Source organism: Rana temporaria, chromosome 5 (assembly GCF_905171775.1).
Source record: "Rana temporaria chromosome 5, aRanTem1.1, whole genome shotgun sequence".
NCBI classification, from domain to species: Eukaryota; Metazoa; Chordata; class Amphibia; order Anura; family Ranidae; genus Rana; species Rana temporaria.
Window position 1 is genome coordinate 265,408,299 of NC_053493.1, and position 19,313 is coordinate 265,427,611.

The following is a 19,313-nucleotide window of genomic DNA, read 5'->3' on the forward strand; positions in this document are numbered from 1 at the left end:
TTTTGTTATTACTGTGTATGAACCCATTGGGGATGAATTGGTCAGTCTTGCTCTATTTACCTTGCATGCAGATGCCCTGGTAAAAGGCATCAGGGTATACACTACCAGCCTGGTATGCATCGAGATGGTTCTGAAGCAGCTGGTAATAGGATAGATGCAGAGAATTAAACATATTATTAGTAATTATTTGCATTAAGCAATATGAAGTCTTTCTAAAAGGTGTAATGCATTCTGATAGACTATTTTTTTTTTTTACATACTTTTATTTGATATGTTTGCTGCCACTGGTTTTAGTCCAGTATGGTCACAATGCCCCTGATCAATTCAATCCCCGTTCATAGCAAGCCATAGCACTCTCCATCACACCCAACCACACCCAATAACAGTGCCCAAATCTCTCTAAAGCCCCGTACACACAATCAGAATTTCCGATGGAAAAAGTCTGACAGACTTTTTCCATCAAAAATTCCAACCGTGTGTATGCCCCATCAGACTTTTTCCAGAGGAATTCTGTCAGAGTTTAGATAGAGAACATGTTCTCTTTTGCTCCGATGGAATTCCATCGGAATTCCGATGTGAGTTTGGCCGGGCAAAAGTCTGATCGTGTGTACGGGGCATAAATCTCCCATCACAGCCAGCCACAGCCTTCACAACTCCCCAACCTCAGAACCTCTAGCCACCACATAGGTCAAGATGCTCCTCTCTTCCAAAGCAATGAAAGGACATGCAGCCATTACCTGTAGATAATTGGCCCTGGACACAACCATTTCTGTCCAGTACCGATCATCTCCAGATAATCGCTGCATATCCAGTTAGGCCTAATATACAGGGATGCTCAGGCAACCTCTTCTGAACGTTTTTCTTGACAGCTTGAAACCGGCATTTAAAAACGTCCGTTCAGCCGCGTTTGCATGCTGCGGCTAGCGGCGTTTTGCCGCGTTCACGTCTAGGAGCTTTATTTAAGATAACATCATTAGATACTGAAATAAAATAGGGCACCTTTAAAAACGCTTCTAAGCGAAAACGTGGCTACACGCCGGTACTGCGCTTATCCACTCTGCATATGCAGGCGCGTCTGGCGTTTGAAACGTCGGAAACATCAGCCTCTCAACACATTTTTTGTCCATCAAGGAAAAGCCTCTAAATGCAACTGCCTAAAACTACATTAAACGACCCTGTGTACATGTACACATACGCTAACATTGGATGATTTCAGGGGCAGCTGAAAAAAGCATCCAACTGCCTCTGAATGTCCGTTTACCAGCATCAGTGTACATGAGGCCTTACAGACAAACAGCCACAAATTGAGGTGGATACTTTTAGCCTCTCATTGCTTTGTATAGAGTATCCCACCCACAGATGTTCACATAAATCCTGCTGAAATTCATATTCTTCTCCTAATTGCAAGTATGAATGGTGCAAACATTCTTCAAGTCTGCTGCAAGTTCAAGTTCAGTTATATTGTGCAATAGTCAGCCCACCACAGGGGTCACTGTGGCTGAATTTTCATGCTGTACAATTGCAGAGCTCTTGCTGTAGACTCACCAGTGCAACTTTGCTATTGCTAAAGACTTGCCATGCACATTTGCTACAAATTGGAAAAGTGTCAACTAGAACTTGTGGTTCATGTGCTCTGCAAGTGTTCAACTTGCCAGTGAAAATGTGCAGCGAGTTAACAGACTTACAATTAAACACTGCCACAAATGTGTGGCAAGTTATCCTTGCTATCTGTGATAAAGTACAACTATTATGAAAGATACAGACAATTTAGAACTGTTCTATGAAGGGAAGAAAATTACTTCTTTTGCCAGACCATAATTAATTGGCAACAGTCAGGTTTGCACAGCCAAGAAATTTGCTTTTTTATAGATATATATCTATATAGATAAATAGATAGAGATATATATACATATCTACAGTATGTATATATATATATATATACAGTCTTAGGTGGATTCAGAGAGAGTTAGGCCGGCGTATCAGTAGATACGCCGACCTAACTCGGAATCTGCGCCGACCTAAGTTTAAGTGTATTCTCAAACTGAGATACACTTAAACCTATCTAAGATACGACGGCTTGCACCGTCGTATCTTAGGGTGCAATATTTAGGCTGGTCACTAGGTGGCGCTTCCATTGCGCTCGACGTAGAATATGTAAATCACTAGATACGCCTATTCACGAACGTCGCAGTAAAGATACGCCGTTTACGTAAGGCATTTTCAGGCGTAAAGTTATTCCATCAAATAGCTGGACTAGTAATGTTAAGTATGGTCGTCGTTCCCGCGTCGAAATTTGTAAATTTTACGTCGTTTGCGTAGGTCGTCCGTGAATAGGGCTGGACGTAATTTATGTCCACGTTGAAACCAATACGTCCTTGCGGCGTACTTTGCCGCAATGCACACTGGGATATGTACACGGACGGCGCATGCGCCATTTGTAAAAAACATCAATCACGTCGGGTCACAGTTAATCTACATAACACGCCCCCCACATCCTCATTTGAATTTGGCGCGCTTACGCCGGCCTATTCACGCTACGCCGCCGTAACTTAGCAGGTAAGTACTTTGTGAATACAGTACTTGCCTAGCTAACTTACGGCGGCGTAGTGTAAATACGATACGCTACCCTGCCGCAAAGATGCGGCGACCTATCTGAATCTAGCTATATATATATATCTATATCTATATATAGATATAGATAGATAGATAGATAGATAGATAGATAGATAGATCTATATATATATAGATCTAAATATGGGCTTTCTAAGACAGTCAATGGCTAGTTTTGCACAAGCGTTGCTGTCTAAACGCTCTTCAGAGAGCATTTGACGACGGCTGTGAGGAGGCGTTGTATCACCTTCTCATTACCTGTTTTAATCCTCTAAATGTTGCCCTACCCCAACTCACTAGAAGGAGTCGCACTCGGCAGCCTATAGTGGCAACTGAATGCGACAGGGATATAATTCATGCCAGGGCCGAAAAGTATCACGCAGCTCCACTGCATGGTTTTACGATAACCCTTCCCCCCCCCCCCCCCCCCCCCCCCACACACACACACACTGTAGAGCCACAATTCTGTCTCCTGTTTAAAGAATCCAGCTGGTGAATCTGCTGGTACATGTGTAGCTAAATAAATAAATTGCATATATTTAAATGTACCTCTCTGTAGTTAACTTTTCTTTCATTCTGACTGAAATACTCCAGAGCTCTGTGTGCTGTAAAATAATAAGTATATAAAATGATCTGAAAATTAGATAATAATTCCACAAGCCACACATTTTAGGGAAAATCCACATTTTAGGGAATTTATACCAAGGGAAACTTACCTCAGGACAGAATTTTTAACATGTAGTAACCATTGAAATACATTTCGGGTCTCAGGGAACTCCTGCAAATAATTGCTATATCTACTGCTTAGGTACAGCAGTTTCCTTGGCAGCAAAAAAAATCGCTAATTTTTGTACACAAGTTTAGGCACTTTTAGGAATATTAACCACTTGCTTACTGGGCACATATACCCCCCTCCTGCCCAGGTGAAATTTCAGCTTCCTGCACTGCGTCGCTTTAACTGACAATTGCGCGGTCGTGCGACGTGGCTCCCAAACAAAATTGACGTCCTTTTTTCCCCACAAGTAGAGCTTTCTTTTGGTGGTATTTGATCGCCTGTGCGGTTTTTATTTTTTGCGATATAAACAAAAAAGAGCGACAATTTTAAAAAAAAAATACAATATTTTTTACTTGTTGCTATAATAAATATGCCAATTTAAAAAAAATAAATATTTTTTTCTCATATTAGGCCGATACGTATTCTTCTACATATTTTTGGTAAAAAAAAAAAATTGCAATAAGCGCAAAAGTTATAGCGCCTACAAAATAGGGGACAGAATTCTTTTTTTTTTTTTTTACTAGAAATGGCGGCGATCTGCGATTTTTATTGGGACTGTGACGTTATGGCGGAGACATCGGACACTTTTGACACATTTTCACATTTATACTGCGATCAGTGCTATAAATATGCACTAATTACTGTATAAATGTGACTGGCATTGAAGGGGTTAACACTAGGGGGTGAGGAAGGAGTTAAATGTATTCCCTGCATTGTGTTCTAACTGTAGGTGAAGGGGGGTGACTGGGGGAGGTAACCGATCTGTGTCCCTATGTACAAGAGACACAGATCGGTCTCCTCTCTCCCTGACAGCACACTGTCTCTGTGTGAGCTGGCAATGAGAGATGATCTCATATGTTTACATATGAGATCATCTCTCATTGGCCGCACAGATCGCATCGCAAACGGCCACTCTGATTGGTCGTTTGCGGCGATCTGTAATTGGCTTTGTCCAAGGGACACGGCCAACACAGAGTTTCCCCGCTGCGCGCTCTGGAGCGCGCGTGGGGAACGCCCAAAGGGGCGGACGTCAATTGACGCCCAGTTGGAATTTCAGATCCGCGCTGTAGCCGTCATTCGGCTATAGCCCGGGTCTCAAGAAGCTAAGCATATTTTCTGCCCGAAAGTTCCAATCAAAAACACAAACCAGAAGTTTTTTTTTTCCTGCCTCTAAATCAGGGATGTCAAATTCAATTTCATTGTGGGCCACATCAGCATTATGATTGTCCTCAAAAGGGCCGGTTGTATCTGTAAGATTAGATGTCCAGTGCACCCCCTCCCATTACATTAGATGTCAAGAGCCACCCCACCATCAGAAGTTCAGTCCCCCACTCTCCCTTACATCACAGTGCACCCCTCTTTCCTTATGCTGCTGCTGTGAAGAAGCTGGATGCATTGCTTGAAAACAGAAAGTAGGCGTCTGGAGGAGGACCAGAGGAGGGTTTGAGCTCTCCTGCAACTGCAGGGGAGGTGCGAGGGCCACATGAAATGGCCTGGAGGGCCGGATTCAGCCTGCGGGCCTTGTGTTTGACACCTGTGCTCTAAATGCTTAGCTTAAAATATGCCTACAGATATCTAAAGAGATCACTGGTTTCAGTGGTAACATGTCAAAATTGCTCATTGACCAAGGGACCTTTAGCAACCTTTGGAGAAACCCTGGCGTTCCATGAAGCCCTGGTTGAGAAAGGCTGCTCCAGGATGACTGAACGTTAGCTGTCTAAGGCCTGGTTCACACTTATGCAAGTTGCAGTTTGCATATTTCAGGTGAATTTTGCATTTTTGATCCATTGAAGTCTATGGAACCAAAAAACAGAAAAAAGTCCCTGGCCCTTTCCATAAAATGCACAGATGTGAAGGTGACCCATAGGAAACCATGTTAAATGTACCGTAGTGTGTAACCGGCCTTAAATAGGATTTTATTGAAAAATTAAGTTTTGGGCCTAAAATTAGAAAATTTTAAAATAAAATCAATTTATAAACTATAATGTTTTATTTATAAAAAAAAGCTTGAAAGTTAAAAGTCATGTTGATCATTCTAAATGTTACCTTGAAATAGACAGCTCTAACTGCTTTTTTTTTTTTTTAGTTTCTTTATTTTATTTTAACGCCCGCCGCACGACTATATACGTCCGCAAAATGGCACAGACAGGCAGATGGACGTATATATACGTCCCCGCCTTCTAGCGGGTGGGGGGGTCCGATCGGGTCCCCCCCCCCGCTGCGTGCGGCAGGCGGATTCCCTCGGGGAGCGATACGGGACGACGGCGCGGCTATTCGTTTATAACCGCTCCGTCGCAATCGCTCCCCGAAGCTGAAGAACGGGGAGAGCCGTGTGTAAACACGGCTTCCCCGTGCTTCAATGTGGCGGCGTATCAATTGAGTGATCCTTTTTATAAGGGAGACTCGATCGATGACGTCAGTCCTACAGCCACACCCCCCTACTGTTGTAAACACACACTAGGTGAACACTAACTCCTACAGCGCCCCCTGTGGTTAACTCCCAAACTGCAACTGTCATTTTCACAATAAAGAATGCAATTTAAATGCCTTTTTTGCTGTGAAAATGACAATGGTCCAAAAATGTGTCAAAATTGTCCGAAGTGTCCGCCATAATGTCGCAGTCACGAAAAAAAATCGCTGATCGCCGCCAATAGTAGTAAAAAAAAAAAAATTAATAAAAATGCAATAAAACTATCCCCTATTTTGTAAACGCTATAAATTTTGCGCAAACCAATCGATAAACGCTTATTGCGATTTTTTTTTACCAAAAATAGGTAGAAGAATACGTATCGGCCTAAACTGAGGAAAAAAATAAATTTTATATATGTTTTTGGGGAATATTTATTACAGCAAAAAGTAAAAAATATTGCATTTTTTTAAAAATTGTCGCTCTATTTTTGTTTATAGCGCAAAAAATAAAAACCGCAGAGGTGATCAAATACCACCAAAAGAAAGCTCTATTTGTGGGGAAAAAAGGACGCCAATTTTGTTTGGGAGCCACGTCGCACAACTGCGCAATTGTCTGTTAAAGCGACGCAGTGCCGAATCGCAAAACCTGGCCTGGGCATTTAGCTGCAAAATGGTCCGGGGCTTAAGTGGTTAAAACAGCTTTTTAAACAGACAAACATAAAATAAATAATTGCATGTATACTAGAGCTGCACGATTAATCGCGGAGAGAATCGCGATCTCGATTCTCCCCGCCCGCGATCTCCCTGCGGGATGACCCGCGATTCTTTTGTGTCACCGCCGATATCGGAACCGACGTCAGCAGCCTGCGCCGCTGGATGGATGCCTGGGCTTCTCTCACAGTTCTGTACAACTGTAGTGTGTATCCATGCACCACCCAGTGGTTGCCGGCGGTACTGCTTCTGATGTATTAATCTTTCTCACAGTTCTGTACAACTGTGTGTATCCATGCGCCACCCAATGGTTGCTGGCGGTACTGCTTCTGATAATATATAATAACAGTATTTTTGAAAGACTCTTGGGTCGCTGTCATCCTGACTATACAGTGATCCAAAAAGACAAACCAACACTATAACAAAAACATATGTAAAAAAGAATGAAGAGGGAAGAGAAAAAAAAAAGGAGTAAAGGAAAAAAAATAGTTTACAGCTTGTTCCATGAGTGTGTTCTCTCCATGATTTTTTATTTATATTGTATTAAAGCGGAGTTCCGGCCACAATTTCACTTTTTAAATATAAATACCCCTGTAATACACAAGCTTAATGTATTCTAGTAAAGTTAGTCTGTAAACTAAGGTCCGTTTTGTTAGGTTGTTACAGCATTTAGACACTTTATAAAATAGAAATTGACTGGGGCCATCTTAAGTGTGGGCATCATGAAGCCAGACTGTATGACTTCCTGGATTTCAGCCTTGCAGATCTCGCACATGCTCAGTGCTGCACAAGCAGTGTAATAGGTTTCAGATCAGGTTTCAGCACCTGTACTGTCCAAGTCACATGATTCTTCGAGACTGGGGAGTGCACAGACTCCTGGAAAGTTACACCCACTACATTCCCAGGAGTCTGTGCAGTGTAGGTTAGGAAGCTTAAGCACCTAGGTGCAGGAAGAGGGAAGATGAACTATTCTGCCTAGCAACAACACTTTGAAGGCATCTAAAAAAAAAAATTCTTAAAGGACTAATGACATTTTTTTAAAACTACTGATGTAATGTTATATTTATGGGTGGAACTCCACTTTAAATATTATTAGAGACAATGAAATAGGAAATTCAGTAGTTAAATCGAAACTAAAGTCAGCTAGGTGTCCCTTTTGCCACAAAATGCACATTATGGTGGACTTACCTGCCAATGCGCCCCTCTAGCAATGCAATGGCCATGATCTCCCTCATTGCTCTGTTGCCGTTGCTGGCATTTTCCCCCACTCTTGTTACAGGTTCAATGTCTTCGGCCATCCTGGTTGGCCGGCCTGGCATAATGTAAGTAAATGAATGGATGTGGGAGTTAATTTATCCCACCGCCAGGATATGTCGAAAATGTATGCAGAGCTGTGCATGCAGTGTCTCTTCTGCAATATAACCTTACCAGCCAGCAAAGTTTTTTTTATGGGATTTAAATTTTAACCACTTGCCGACTGCTGCACGCCGATATACATAGGCACATTGGAAGCGATGGGCAAATGGGCGTACCTGTACGTGCCCTTCAATTTGCTGTGTAGAGTGCGCTCACGCCGATGCATGCTCCGTGAGCGTGCCTGCGGGCCCCCCCGCAAACTCGATGTTCGCCGGCAGCCTGCGATCATGACACGGAGAGGCAGAACGGGGACATGCCTATGTAAAAAAGCATTTCCCTGTTCTACCTAGTGACAAGACAGGGATCTACTGCTCCCTGTCATCGGGAGCAGTGATCGCTGTCATGTCAGTGGTAGCCCAGCCCCCCCACAGTTAGAATCACTCCCTAGGACACACTTAACCCCTTGATCGCCCCCTAGTGTTTAACCTCTTCACTGCCAGTGTCATTTACACAGTAATCAGTGCATTTTTATAGCACTGATTGTTGTATAAATGATAATGGCCCCAAAATAGTGTCAAAAGTGTCTGATCTGTCTGCCATAATGTCGCCGTTCTGATAAAAATCGCAGATCGCAGGCCATTACTAGTAAAAACAAAAAATTATAATAAAAATTCCATAAATCTATCCCCTATTTTGTAGGCGCTATAACTTTTGCGCAAACCAATCAATATACGCTTATTGCATTTTTTTTTATCAAAAATATGTAGAAGAATACATATAGGCCTAAACTGAGGGAAAAAAATGTTTTTTTTTTATAAAAAAAAATTTGGGGGATATTTATTATAGTAAAAAGTAAAAAATATTGCTTTTTTTTTTCAAAATGATCACTTTTTTTTGTTTATAGTAAAAAATATTGCTTTTTTTTCAAAATGATCGCTCTTTATTTGTTTATAGCAGGGATCCTCAAACTACGGCCCTCCAGCTGTTGTAGAACTGCACATCCCATGAGGCATTGTAACACACTGACATTCACAGACATGACTAGGCATGATTGGGATTGTAGTTCCTGAACAACTGGAGGGCCGTAGTTTGAAGACCCATGGTTTATAGCATTAAAACCGCAGAGGTGATCATATAGAAAGGTGGGGAAAAAAGGGACATCAATTTTGTTTGGGTGCAAGGGCGCACGACCACGCATTTGTCAGTTAAAGCAGCGCAGTGCCTTATCGCCAAAAGTGCTCTGGTCAAGAAGGGGGTAAATCCTTCTGGGGCTGAAGGCTGGAGTGGTTAAAGGGGTTGTAAAGGTTAGTTTTTTATTTTCTAAATAGATTCCTTTAACCACTTGCTTACTGGGCACATATACCCCCCTCCTGCCCAGGTGAAATTTCAGCTTCCGGCACTGCGTCGCTTTAACTGACAATTGCACAGTCGTGCGACGTGGCCCCCAAACAAAATTGACGTCCTTTTTTCCCCACAAGTAGAGCTTTCTTTTGGTGGTATTTGATCACCTCTGCGTTTTTTTTTTTTTTTGCGCTATAAACAAAAAAGAACGACATTTTTGAAAAAAAATACAATATTTTTTACTTGTTGCTATAATAAATATCCCAATTTAAAAAAAAAAAAAAAAAAACATTTTTTTCAGTCTAGGCCGATACATATTCTACATATTTTTGGTAAAAAAAAAAAAAAATCTCAATAAGCGACTGGGTTGCGAAAAATTATAGCGCCTACAAAATAGGGGACAGAATTATTATTATTATTTTTTTTACTAGTAATGGCGGCGATCTGCGATTTTTATTGGGACGGCGACATTATGGCGGTACATCGGACACTTTTGACACATTTTTGGCACCATTCACATTTATACTGCGATCAGTGCTATAAATATGCACTAATTACTGTATATATGTGACTGGCATTGAAGGGGTTAACACTAGGGGGGTGAGGAAGGGGTTAAATGTGTATACTGCTTAGTGTTCTAACTGTGGGGGGAAGGGGGGTGACTGGGGGAGGTAACCGATCTGTGTCCCTATGTACAAGAGACACAGATCGGTCTCCTCTCTCCCTGACAGCACGCTGTCTCTGTGAGAGCCGGCAATGAGAAATGATCTCATATGTTTACATATGAGATCATCTCTCATTGGCCGCACAGATCGCCTACCGAACGGCCACTCCGATTGGCAGTTCACGTCGATCTGTGCTTGGCTGTGTCCAAGGGACACGGCCAGCACAGAGTTTCCCCGCTGCGCGCTCGGGAGCGCGCGCTGGGAACGAGCAAAGGGGCGGACGTCAATTGACGTCCACTTGGATTTTCAGGTCCACGCTGTAGCCGTCATTCGGCTATAGCGCGGGCCTCAGGAGGTTAAGCTAGTGCATGGTTGGTTCACTTACCTTTTCCTTAGATTTCCCTTTTAAATGTTTTTTTTCTTTGTCTGGATTTCTCACTTCCTGTTTCTCCTCAGTAAACTTCACACCATAATCCGAGCGGAGGATAGTCAGCCAGAACAGCTTACCGAGGAGGAACAGGAAGTGAGAAATTCAGACAAAGAAAACAAAGAAGAAAAACATTTAGAAGGGAAATCGAAGGAAAAGGTAAGTGAACCAACAATGCACTAGCTTAAAGGCCACTTTTAGAAAATAAAAAAACAAACCTTTTTACAACTTAAGGCTGGGAGTTCTTGCTGCTGATGTATACAAGACCTAATAAGTGCTAGGGCTTGAGTCAGCACACTATACTCCATTAGTAACAAAAGTAGGTGTAATAAAACAAACAAAAAAAAAAAACAATCTATTGCTAAGTGAGTAATATCTATGGAAGACTAGGTAACTTCTGTTTCCTCGGTATAGTACAGTCACCTAGACAGTTTGATTGTCAGACATTAGACAGAGTCATAATTTCACTTACCTATCTCTATGTGTGTTGAAAGACCACACGGCTCACATTGTTGTAACATAAAAAAACACGTTGCCAGAAATGCAAGATATGCAGCCATCATTTTTAAACTGTCAGGTCATATGTTATGATGGGTGAAATGGATCTGAACAACCTTTGGAATTTCATGTGGTTACTGCAATGTTGACAGAAAAGTTAAACTGTCTGAAAAATGTGTAGGGATAGGTGGAGGCGGAGTGTTAAAATGTAGTGTGACCTACAATGGCCCTACATCGTGTTCCTGGACAATTTTGTTACTTTTTATACATCAGGATGATTTAAAAAAAAAACTGTTAACAAAATTGAAACGCCATTGTGCAATTTGTTATTGTGGTGTGTTTGTTGAGCTTTATGCACACTTTACTTGACCTATAGTAGGGGAATACACTTTGCAGTGGGTGTTCCTTAGACATATGCAGAACGAAAAAAAAGTTTTTGTTTCGATTCGTTATTTACATAAATGTGTTTAGTTAGATTTGTTTCATTCCTTTAACTCACTTTCGGGATTCGTTTTGTTTATTCGTTTTCAAATCGATTTGAAATGTTTTCTAATCAATTCAGAATAGTTTTCTAATCAATTTTTTCGAATCAATTTTTTCTAATCAATTTTTTGAATTTGAATAGTTTTCTAATCAATTTTTTCGAATACATTTTTCGAATTTGAATAGCTTTCTAATCAATTTTTTCGAATCAATTTTTCGAATTTGAATAGTTTTCGAATTCAAATAGTTTTCCAATTTCCAAAAGAATAAAATAGAATAGAAAACTGTAGCGCTCACCCCCGAAGGAGCCGCCAGATAGTTTGGGATCAGCGTATTAAGTTACCCTCTTTCTTTTAGTCTAGGGGTGACACTTGTGAGTGTGGGTACAAAGCGAGTGTTCAGACATCAATTACGTTTTAAATGCTTTATTCCAAGGCCCAACACGGCCAACATGGCACACTATAGAGAAAGGTTGATGAGCATGGAGAGAACTTTAGTATCAGGCCCTGAATATGAAGGAGAGCAAGCCTGCTCTTGGCAATAATTTAGCTCAACTCGTCGCCACTCCAACCAGAGTGGGTAAAGTGCCCCCGGACAGGCGGTTGTCACAGGCCTGGCAGCTGGAGCGCCACTTGCAAATCACTGGGAGGAACAGACCTCTGCCACAGGCCCGACTCAAGGCCTCTGCCACAGGCTTAGAAATTTTGGATATGAAGGATTGAATGGAGCTAATCCTCCCAGTTAGTTTAAATAAGGGTCACCAATTGACAGCTTTAGTGTACCTGTCATGCAACGTGATGACCGGATGCCCGATGGTTCGTCTAGGCCTCCTGGACAACCTCTATCTCTAGGTTCTCCCCGAGCCGTTCCCCCACCGTACAGCTCCCAGCTTAGGATCCTCTCAATGAAGGTCTGGGACCCAGCAAGTCGCTGGGGCCCCTGTCAATGTCAGGGTGAAGCTCCGCATGGTGTGCAACTTCGGTCAAGTAGACCACGGTGGCGGGCCCATGGATGCACGTACCCTGAAGGTGGATACCGCACCTGGAACTCGGGCCCCGCACAGAACAGAACAGAACATGGCGGTTTCCACAGATATACCCCCCTCCAGCATGCCCAAAGAAGGAAACACTCCTCTGATTGGCTGCTGGGGAAGGTGGGTCTGTCAGGACCCCTCTAGCGCCAACTGTCGCCCAGGGGTGGTAACGCACCCCTGGAGCGCAGACTGACCTACAGGACAGGTCTGAATTGACAACAGCCCAAATTTCAATAGCTTGTGAATGGAAGTAAACTAACTCTCCCATTCCCATTAACTTTAGCGTAGTGCCCATACTGAAAGTAAGGGGGCGCTACAAAATAAAGGAAAATAATAGAAAAAAAAAAAACGTCTATTCCTTTATTTTCTATTTTACTATTGGAAATTGAAAAACGATTCGAATTCCAAACGTTTTCGAAAATTAAAACTCTTCGAATTCGAAAAGTTTTTTAATTGATATTCGGAAACGATTCGAATTTTGTTATTTTGGTAATTCTGTACTATTCTAATTCAGAAATTCGGATACATCCGAATTTCCAAATATTGAAAATTCATCCGAATTTTTATTCGGAACGAAACTGACCGCACATGTCTAGTGTTCCTGAGCTATAGCTTGCAACTGAAGTCTCAGAATGCTAAGCAAGGCTAGGGAGCAAAAGTAATGTATTTACAGTATACTGGCAACCCTTTAACCACTTCAGCCATTGGCTGCTCAATGACCGGGCCATTTTTTGCGAATTTCGACATTGCGCCGCTTTAACTGACAATTTCCCGGTCATGCGACACTGTACCCAAACGAAACTGACGTCCTTTTTTCCGGTCCTGTCCCTGCCTAGGTATGGAGACGAGTGAGGGGAAGATGGCCCCCACCAGTCTCCATATCACTGCAGGGCGGAAGCGACGTCCAAACGTCACTTCCGCCCAATGCTCTTAAAGGGACATAATGAATGACATAAAAAAAACTATTTTTTATTGCATTTTAGTCTAAATATGAGAGCTGAGGTCTTTTTGACCCCAGATCTCATATTTAAGAGGACCTGTCATGCGGTTTTCTATTACAAGGGATGTTTACATTCCTTGTAATCAGTGGCGGCCCGCCCCCCTTCCCCCCCCCACCCCCTCCTGTAGTCAAAAAAAAAAAGGGCCCTTGAAGAATTTTTATTTTGCTTAAAATGTCATTTTTACTTTTTACTAACTGCAGTGATGGCGGCCGTCTATAGAGGGCGATGCAGCGCCACCCCCTCTCGCAAATAACATACATTCATGTATTGCATTGCATGAATGTATGTTATTGTTGCCAGCTGCCTGGTCTATTCAGATAGCCGGACATAGGGCGCCGGTTATCTGAATAACGCCAGCTGGTTGGCTGTGCGGAAGTGCCTATCAGAGCCCTTCGGCTCCCGGATGTCTTATCCTCGGAACGTAGGGGGGCTGCGTCCCTTGGATAAGACTGACAGCCGTCTCAGCCAATCAGGTTCACCGATTCTGGTTATCGGTAACCTGATTGGCTGAAGCGTCATCGAGGGTGGGATGGGACGTCGAGGGACAAGGAAGCAGAAAGGTAAGTGCATTTTACAGGGCACAGCGGCGACAATGGGCACAGAAGCGACAAAGGGCACAGTGGCATCAATGGGCACAGTGGTGACAAAGGGCACAGTGGCGACAAAGGGCACAGTGGCATCAATTAAAGGGCACAGTGACATGCACAGTGGCAACAATGGGCACAGTGGTGACAAAGGGCACAGTGGCAACAATTAAAGGGCACAGTGACATGCACAGTAGCAACAATGGGCACAGTGGTGACAATTAAAGGACACAGTGGTGACAATTGGCACAGTGGCGACAATTTAGGGGCACAGTGTCTGCGTTTGATGGCATGGTACAGTGGTGACAATTGATGGCACAGTGGCTGTGTTTGATGGCATGGCACAGTGACTATGTTTGATGGCATGGCACAGTGGCTGCGTTTGATGGCATGGCACAGTGACTGCGTTTGATGGCATTGCACAGTGGTGCGAATTGATGGCATAGTGACTGCAATTGATTGCATGGCACAGTGGTGATAATTTATGGCACAGTGGCTGAGTTTGATGGCATGGCACAATGGTGACAAGTGATGCCACAGTGGCTGCGTTTGATGGCATGGCACAGTGGCTGCGTTTGATGGCATGGCACAGTGGTGACAATTGATGGCATAGTGACTGCATTTGATGGCATGGCACAGTGGTGATAATTGATGGCACAGTGGCTGCGTTTGATGGCATGGCACAGTGGTGACAATTGATGGCACAGTGGCTGCATTTGATGGGCACAGTGAGGCTGCATTTTTTATTTTGTTCTTTGTTTGCGCCCCCCCAAAAAATTTGAGCACCAGCCGCCACTGCTTGTAATAGGAATAAAAGTGACCCAAATTGTTTAAAAAAAAAGAACAGTGTAAAAAAAAAAAGTAAAAAGCTTGCGACCAGAAGCGAACGCATACGTAAGCAGTGCCCGCATATAAAAATGGGGGGTTCAAACCCCACATGTGAGGTATTGCCACGATCATTAGAGCAAGCATAATAATTCTAGCTCTAGACCTCCTCTGTAACTCAAAACATGCAACCTGTAGAATTTTTTAAACGTCGCCTATGGAGATTTTTAATGCAAAAGAAGAGGGGTGATCACCATGTCACTGGACGCAGTGTACTGGCCTCATCCCTATGATATAGAACAAACAGTTGTTCCCCCTAGGGTGGGACTTTAAAAGCCGGACACTGTGATATGAATAGAAACAATGTTTTTTAGTCCCACCCTAGGGGGAACAACTGTTAGTTCTATGGAGATTTTTAAGGGTAAAAGTTTATCGCCATTCAACGAGCGGGCGCAACTTTGAAGCGTGGCATGTTGGATATCAATTTACTCAGCATAACATTATCTTTCACAATATAAAAAAAATTGGGCTAACTTTACTGTTGTCTTATTTTTTAATTATAAAAAGTGATTTTTTTCCAAAAACATTGCGCTTGTAAAGCTGCTGCACAAATACATTGTTACAAAAAGTATTGCAACGACCGCTATTTTAGAAATAAAGATATAATTTTTTGGGGTTCTAAGTAATTTTTAGCCCAAATTTTTTTTTTTATTTGTAAATACCAAATCTCAGAAAGAGGCTTGGTCCTTAAGTGGTTAACCTCCACCGCAGGCCTTAATTGCCGGGAGGACGTCATATGACATCCCTCTGTGCATGAGCTGCCTGCATGCCCCCTGTGGAGCATGCGTGGCACACACTGTGATCACTGAGTCTATGATACTCGGCTGATCACAGATCAAAGTAAGGGGCCGATCCCGGCCCATTACAACGTTATCAGCTGTCAGCCAATGAAAGCTGATCACATAATGTAAACATAAGATCGGTAAACATTTTATATATTTCCCTCACGCTGTCATGCTGTGAGGGTAAAAAAAAGCCGATAACTGCTATCTGTCAGAGGGACACTGTGCGCAGAGCAGCGGCTGCCTCATATGTGCGCACAGTGCCACCTATTAGTGCCCACAGTGCCACCTACCTTTGCCCAACAGTGCCACCTATCAATGCCCACCAGTGCTGCCAATCAATGCCCATCAGTGTCTCATCATCAGTGTCACCGATCAGTGCTGCCTATCAGTGTCACCAACCGGTGCCCATCAGTGCCACCTCTCAGTGCCCATCAGTGCCAACTATCAGTGCAGCCTATCAGTGCCCATCAGTGCAGCCTCATCAGCGCACATCAATGAAGAATTTTATAACAAACTAAAAACAGTTTTTTGTTTTTAGCAAAAAATTAAAAACCCAGTGGTGATTAAATACCACCAAAAGAAAGCTCTATGTGTGTGAAAAAAATGATAAAAATGCCATTTGGGTACAGTGTTGCATGACCGCGCAATTGTCATTCAAAGAGTGAGCGCTGAAAGCTGAATTGGTCTGGGCAGGAAGGGGGTTTAAGTGTCCAGTAAGCAAGTGGTTAAGTCACACTGATCTGAACAGGTGCCACTGGAAACAATGGGCTGCCACTTGTCATGTGATTTTATGTGTCCAAAGTCGCATTACAAATCACACACATGTGAATGGAGCCTTAAAGGGGTTGTAAAGGTTCCTCTTTTTTTTTTAAAACAAACATGTCATACTTACCTCTGCTGTGCAGTTGGGGTCCCTCCCCGGAGTTCCTAGCCCCTCCTCTTCTTGAGTGTCCTGTCGAAAAAGTGATCTCCTTTGTGGACACCTGTGTGGGTGCGCTCCCGTGTCCTGCTTCTGTTGACACAGACAGCAGGACTTGGCTCTGCCCCCGACTCCCGTGTCATTGAATTTGATTGACAGCAGCGGGAGTCAATGGCTGTGCTGCTATCAATCTATCCAATCAGGACACGAGACACCGGCTGGAGCTGGTGTGCTTGTTCCCTTTGCAGGAATTATGGGGCTCAGGTAAGTATTCTACACTAAAGAAGGTTTTTCACCTTATTGCATAGAATGCATTAAAGTGGAGGTCCGGCGTTAAAAAAATAAAATAAAAGTCAGCAGCTACAAACACTGTAGCTGGTGACTTTTAATAAGGACACTGACCTGTCCAGGGTGCCCGCAATGTCGGCAGCCGAAGCCGAGCAATCGCTCTGGTCTCGGCTGCCCCGCCGCCATCCTGGGTGAGGGAATCAGAAAGTGAAGCGTTGCGGCTTCACTGCCCAGTTGCCTACTGTGCATGCGCGAGTCGTGCGGCACTATGTGAATGAGCGGATGATTCCTGGGACACACACAAGGTAACAGAAGACACGCTCCCCATTTCCCAGGAGGCAGCGCGAGGAGGAGAAGAAAGAAGACCACCGCGGACACAGGAGCGGATCCAGGGGGGGAGCAACAGGGTAATTGCCACCCCCGAGAAATTTGCAAATTTCTAGTTGCGGAACTTATGGACGCCCGCCCTGCATCCCGGCAGTAACTTCCGCCCTCACTGTGCAGGCAGCATCTCTCTGCTGCCTGACTCTGATAAGCAAAACACCACCTTAGCACGTGACAATCCGCAAGGTGTGGCAGGTGGGGTGGCAAGTGACAATCTGCATCTGGTGGCAGGCACAGTGGCGGATCCAGAGCATAGTCTCAGGAGGGGCACTACCAGAAAATATTATTTTTGGGGCCAATTTATCAGGGAAATGACTGGTGTTGGCGCTTCAATGATCACAGGATAATATTTGTTATGGTGTAAGGATGATTGAAGCGCATTATTTATATTATTACATTGTAATATAAAATGAAATGGTTTAACTCACGATAATGCAGAATCAGTGTCACTCGCCACGCCACCTGCCAATGTTGCGAAATGCCACTTGCCTGCCACCAGATGCAGATTGTCACTTGCCACCTCAGCTGCCACACCTTGCGAATTGTCACTTGCTAAGGTGGTGTTCTGCTTGTCAGAGTCAGGCAGCAGAGAGATGATGTAATCTCTCTGCTGCCTGCACAGTGAGGGCGGAAGTTACTGCAGGGATGCAGGGCGGGCGTAAGGGCGGTGAGAGATGATGTCATCTCTCTGCTCCCCCGGCCGCCGCTCATTAATTGGCCAGCCGCCCACTCACCCACAGAGCCGACAAGCTGACCACCCACTCTCTGACTCTCACTCACCGCCAAGCCGCCCGCTCACACACACAGAGGCACCCACCCACTCTGTCACTTGAACGCGGACTCGCAGAGCCGCCCGCTCAGACTCTCCGTCACCCGCAAGTTCCGCAACTAGATCTTAGCAAATTTCTCGGGGGTGGCAATTGCTCTTTAGCCCCCCCCCCCCCCTCTGGGCAGGCAAGTGCCATTCCGCAACTTGTGGCAGGTGACGTGGCAAGTGACAATCCGCAACATGCGGCAGGTGACGTTGGCAAGTGACAAGCTGCATCTGTTGGCAGGTGGCGTGGCGAGTGACACTGATTCTGCATTATAATGAGTTGAACCATTTCATTTTATATTACAATGTAATAATATAAATAATGCGCTTCAATCATCCTGATACCATAACAACCATGGTGCCGTGATCATTGAAGCGCTAACACCAGTCATTTCCCTAATAAATTGCCCCCTCAAAAAAAATATTTTCTGGTGGTGCCCCTCCCGAGACTAGACTCTGGATCTGCCCCTGCGCGGACAAGGAAGTGTCAGATTAGGACGATCCTAGTAACAGCCACTTCTGGTAAGTGTAAAAAAATTTTATTTTTTTTTTCTAATTTTTTCGTAGCCTTTTTGGCATTTTTTTCTTTTTTAGGGTGGACTTCTGCTTTAAGGTGAAAAACGCTGAGGGTTTACAATCCCTTTAATGTCAGAACCGAGGGAAGCTTCCCTTAGGCTCATCTTATGACAGTATAGGAGTTTCCTGAGCGTGAGAGCATCTCCTAGCCAGTGTTGCCAACCATCCGTATTTTTACTGACAGTTCGTAAAAACTGGCACTTTTTTCCCCCGTTCGTAAATGTCCGTGGTTGCGGGAATGTGCCAGTAAATATAGCCGAGATCGGTTCGGCTTGGAACTGTGCATGGAGATTGGAGGCATGGGGTGATGGTGGCTACAGTGGCACCGCAGAGGGGGATGGAGGCAGGGGGCAATGGAGGCAGGGGGAGATTGGAGGCAGGGGGTGTTGGTGGCACCGCAGAGGGGGATGCTGGCACCGCAGAGGGTGGGGGATGGAGACAGGGGCTGTTGGTGGCACCGCAGAGGGGGGTGGAGGCAGGGGACGATGGAGGCAGAGGGTGATTTGAGGCAGGGGGAGATTGTGGCATGGCAGAGGGGGATGGCGGCAGGGGATGATGTGACTAAATAATTTGCCCCTATTATATCGAAAATAACAAAAATATTTTACCTTAAAGCGGTGGTTCAACATTTCAGCATACAATTCGGCATCGTAGCGCGAGCTACAGTATGCCGGTCTTACATTTTTTATCCCCGTACTCACTGTTTAATCGTACCTAGACGATTCCGTCTGCCGCGGGGAATGGGCGTTCCTAGCAAGAGGGAGGGTGA

General features: G+C 44.2%; 1 protein-coding gene across 1 annotated transcript in view; it reads right to left on the bottom strand.

Moving 5' to 3' along the window:
* Positions 1–10,913, bottom strand: part of GPLD1 (glycosylphosphatidylinositol specific phospholipase D1) — a 69,339-nt gene extending 58,426 nt beyond the window's left edge. Inside the window, exons 1-3 of the mRNA XM_040353801.1 lie at positions 10,767–10,913; positions 3,160–3,215; positions 61–139 (exon numbers count right to left, since the gene is read on the bottom strand). Of these exons, the coding sequence (XP_040209735.1) occupies positions 61–139; positions 3,160–3,215; positions 10,767–10,857 (226 nt within the window). The 5' untranslated portion in view covers positions 10,858–10,913. The remainder of the gene's footprint in view (positions 1–60; positions 140–3,159; positions 3,216–10,766) is intronic.
* Between the last annotated feature and the right edge of the window lie 8,400 nt (positions 10,914–19,313).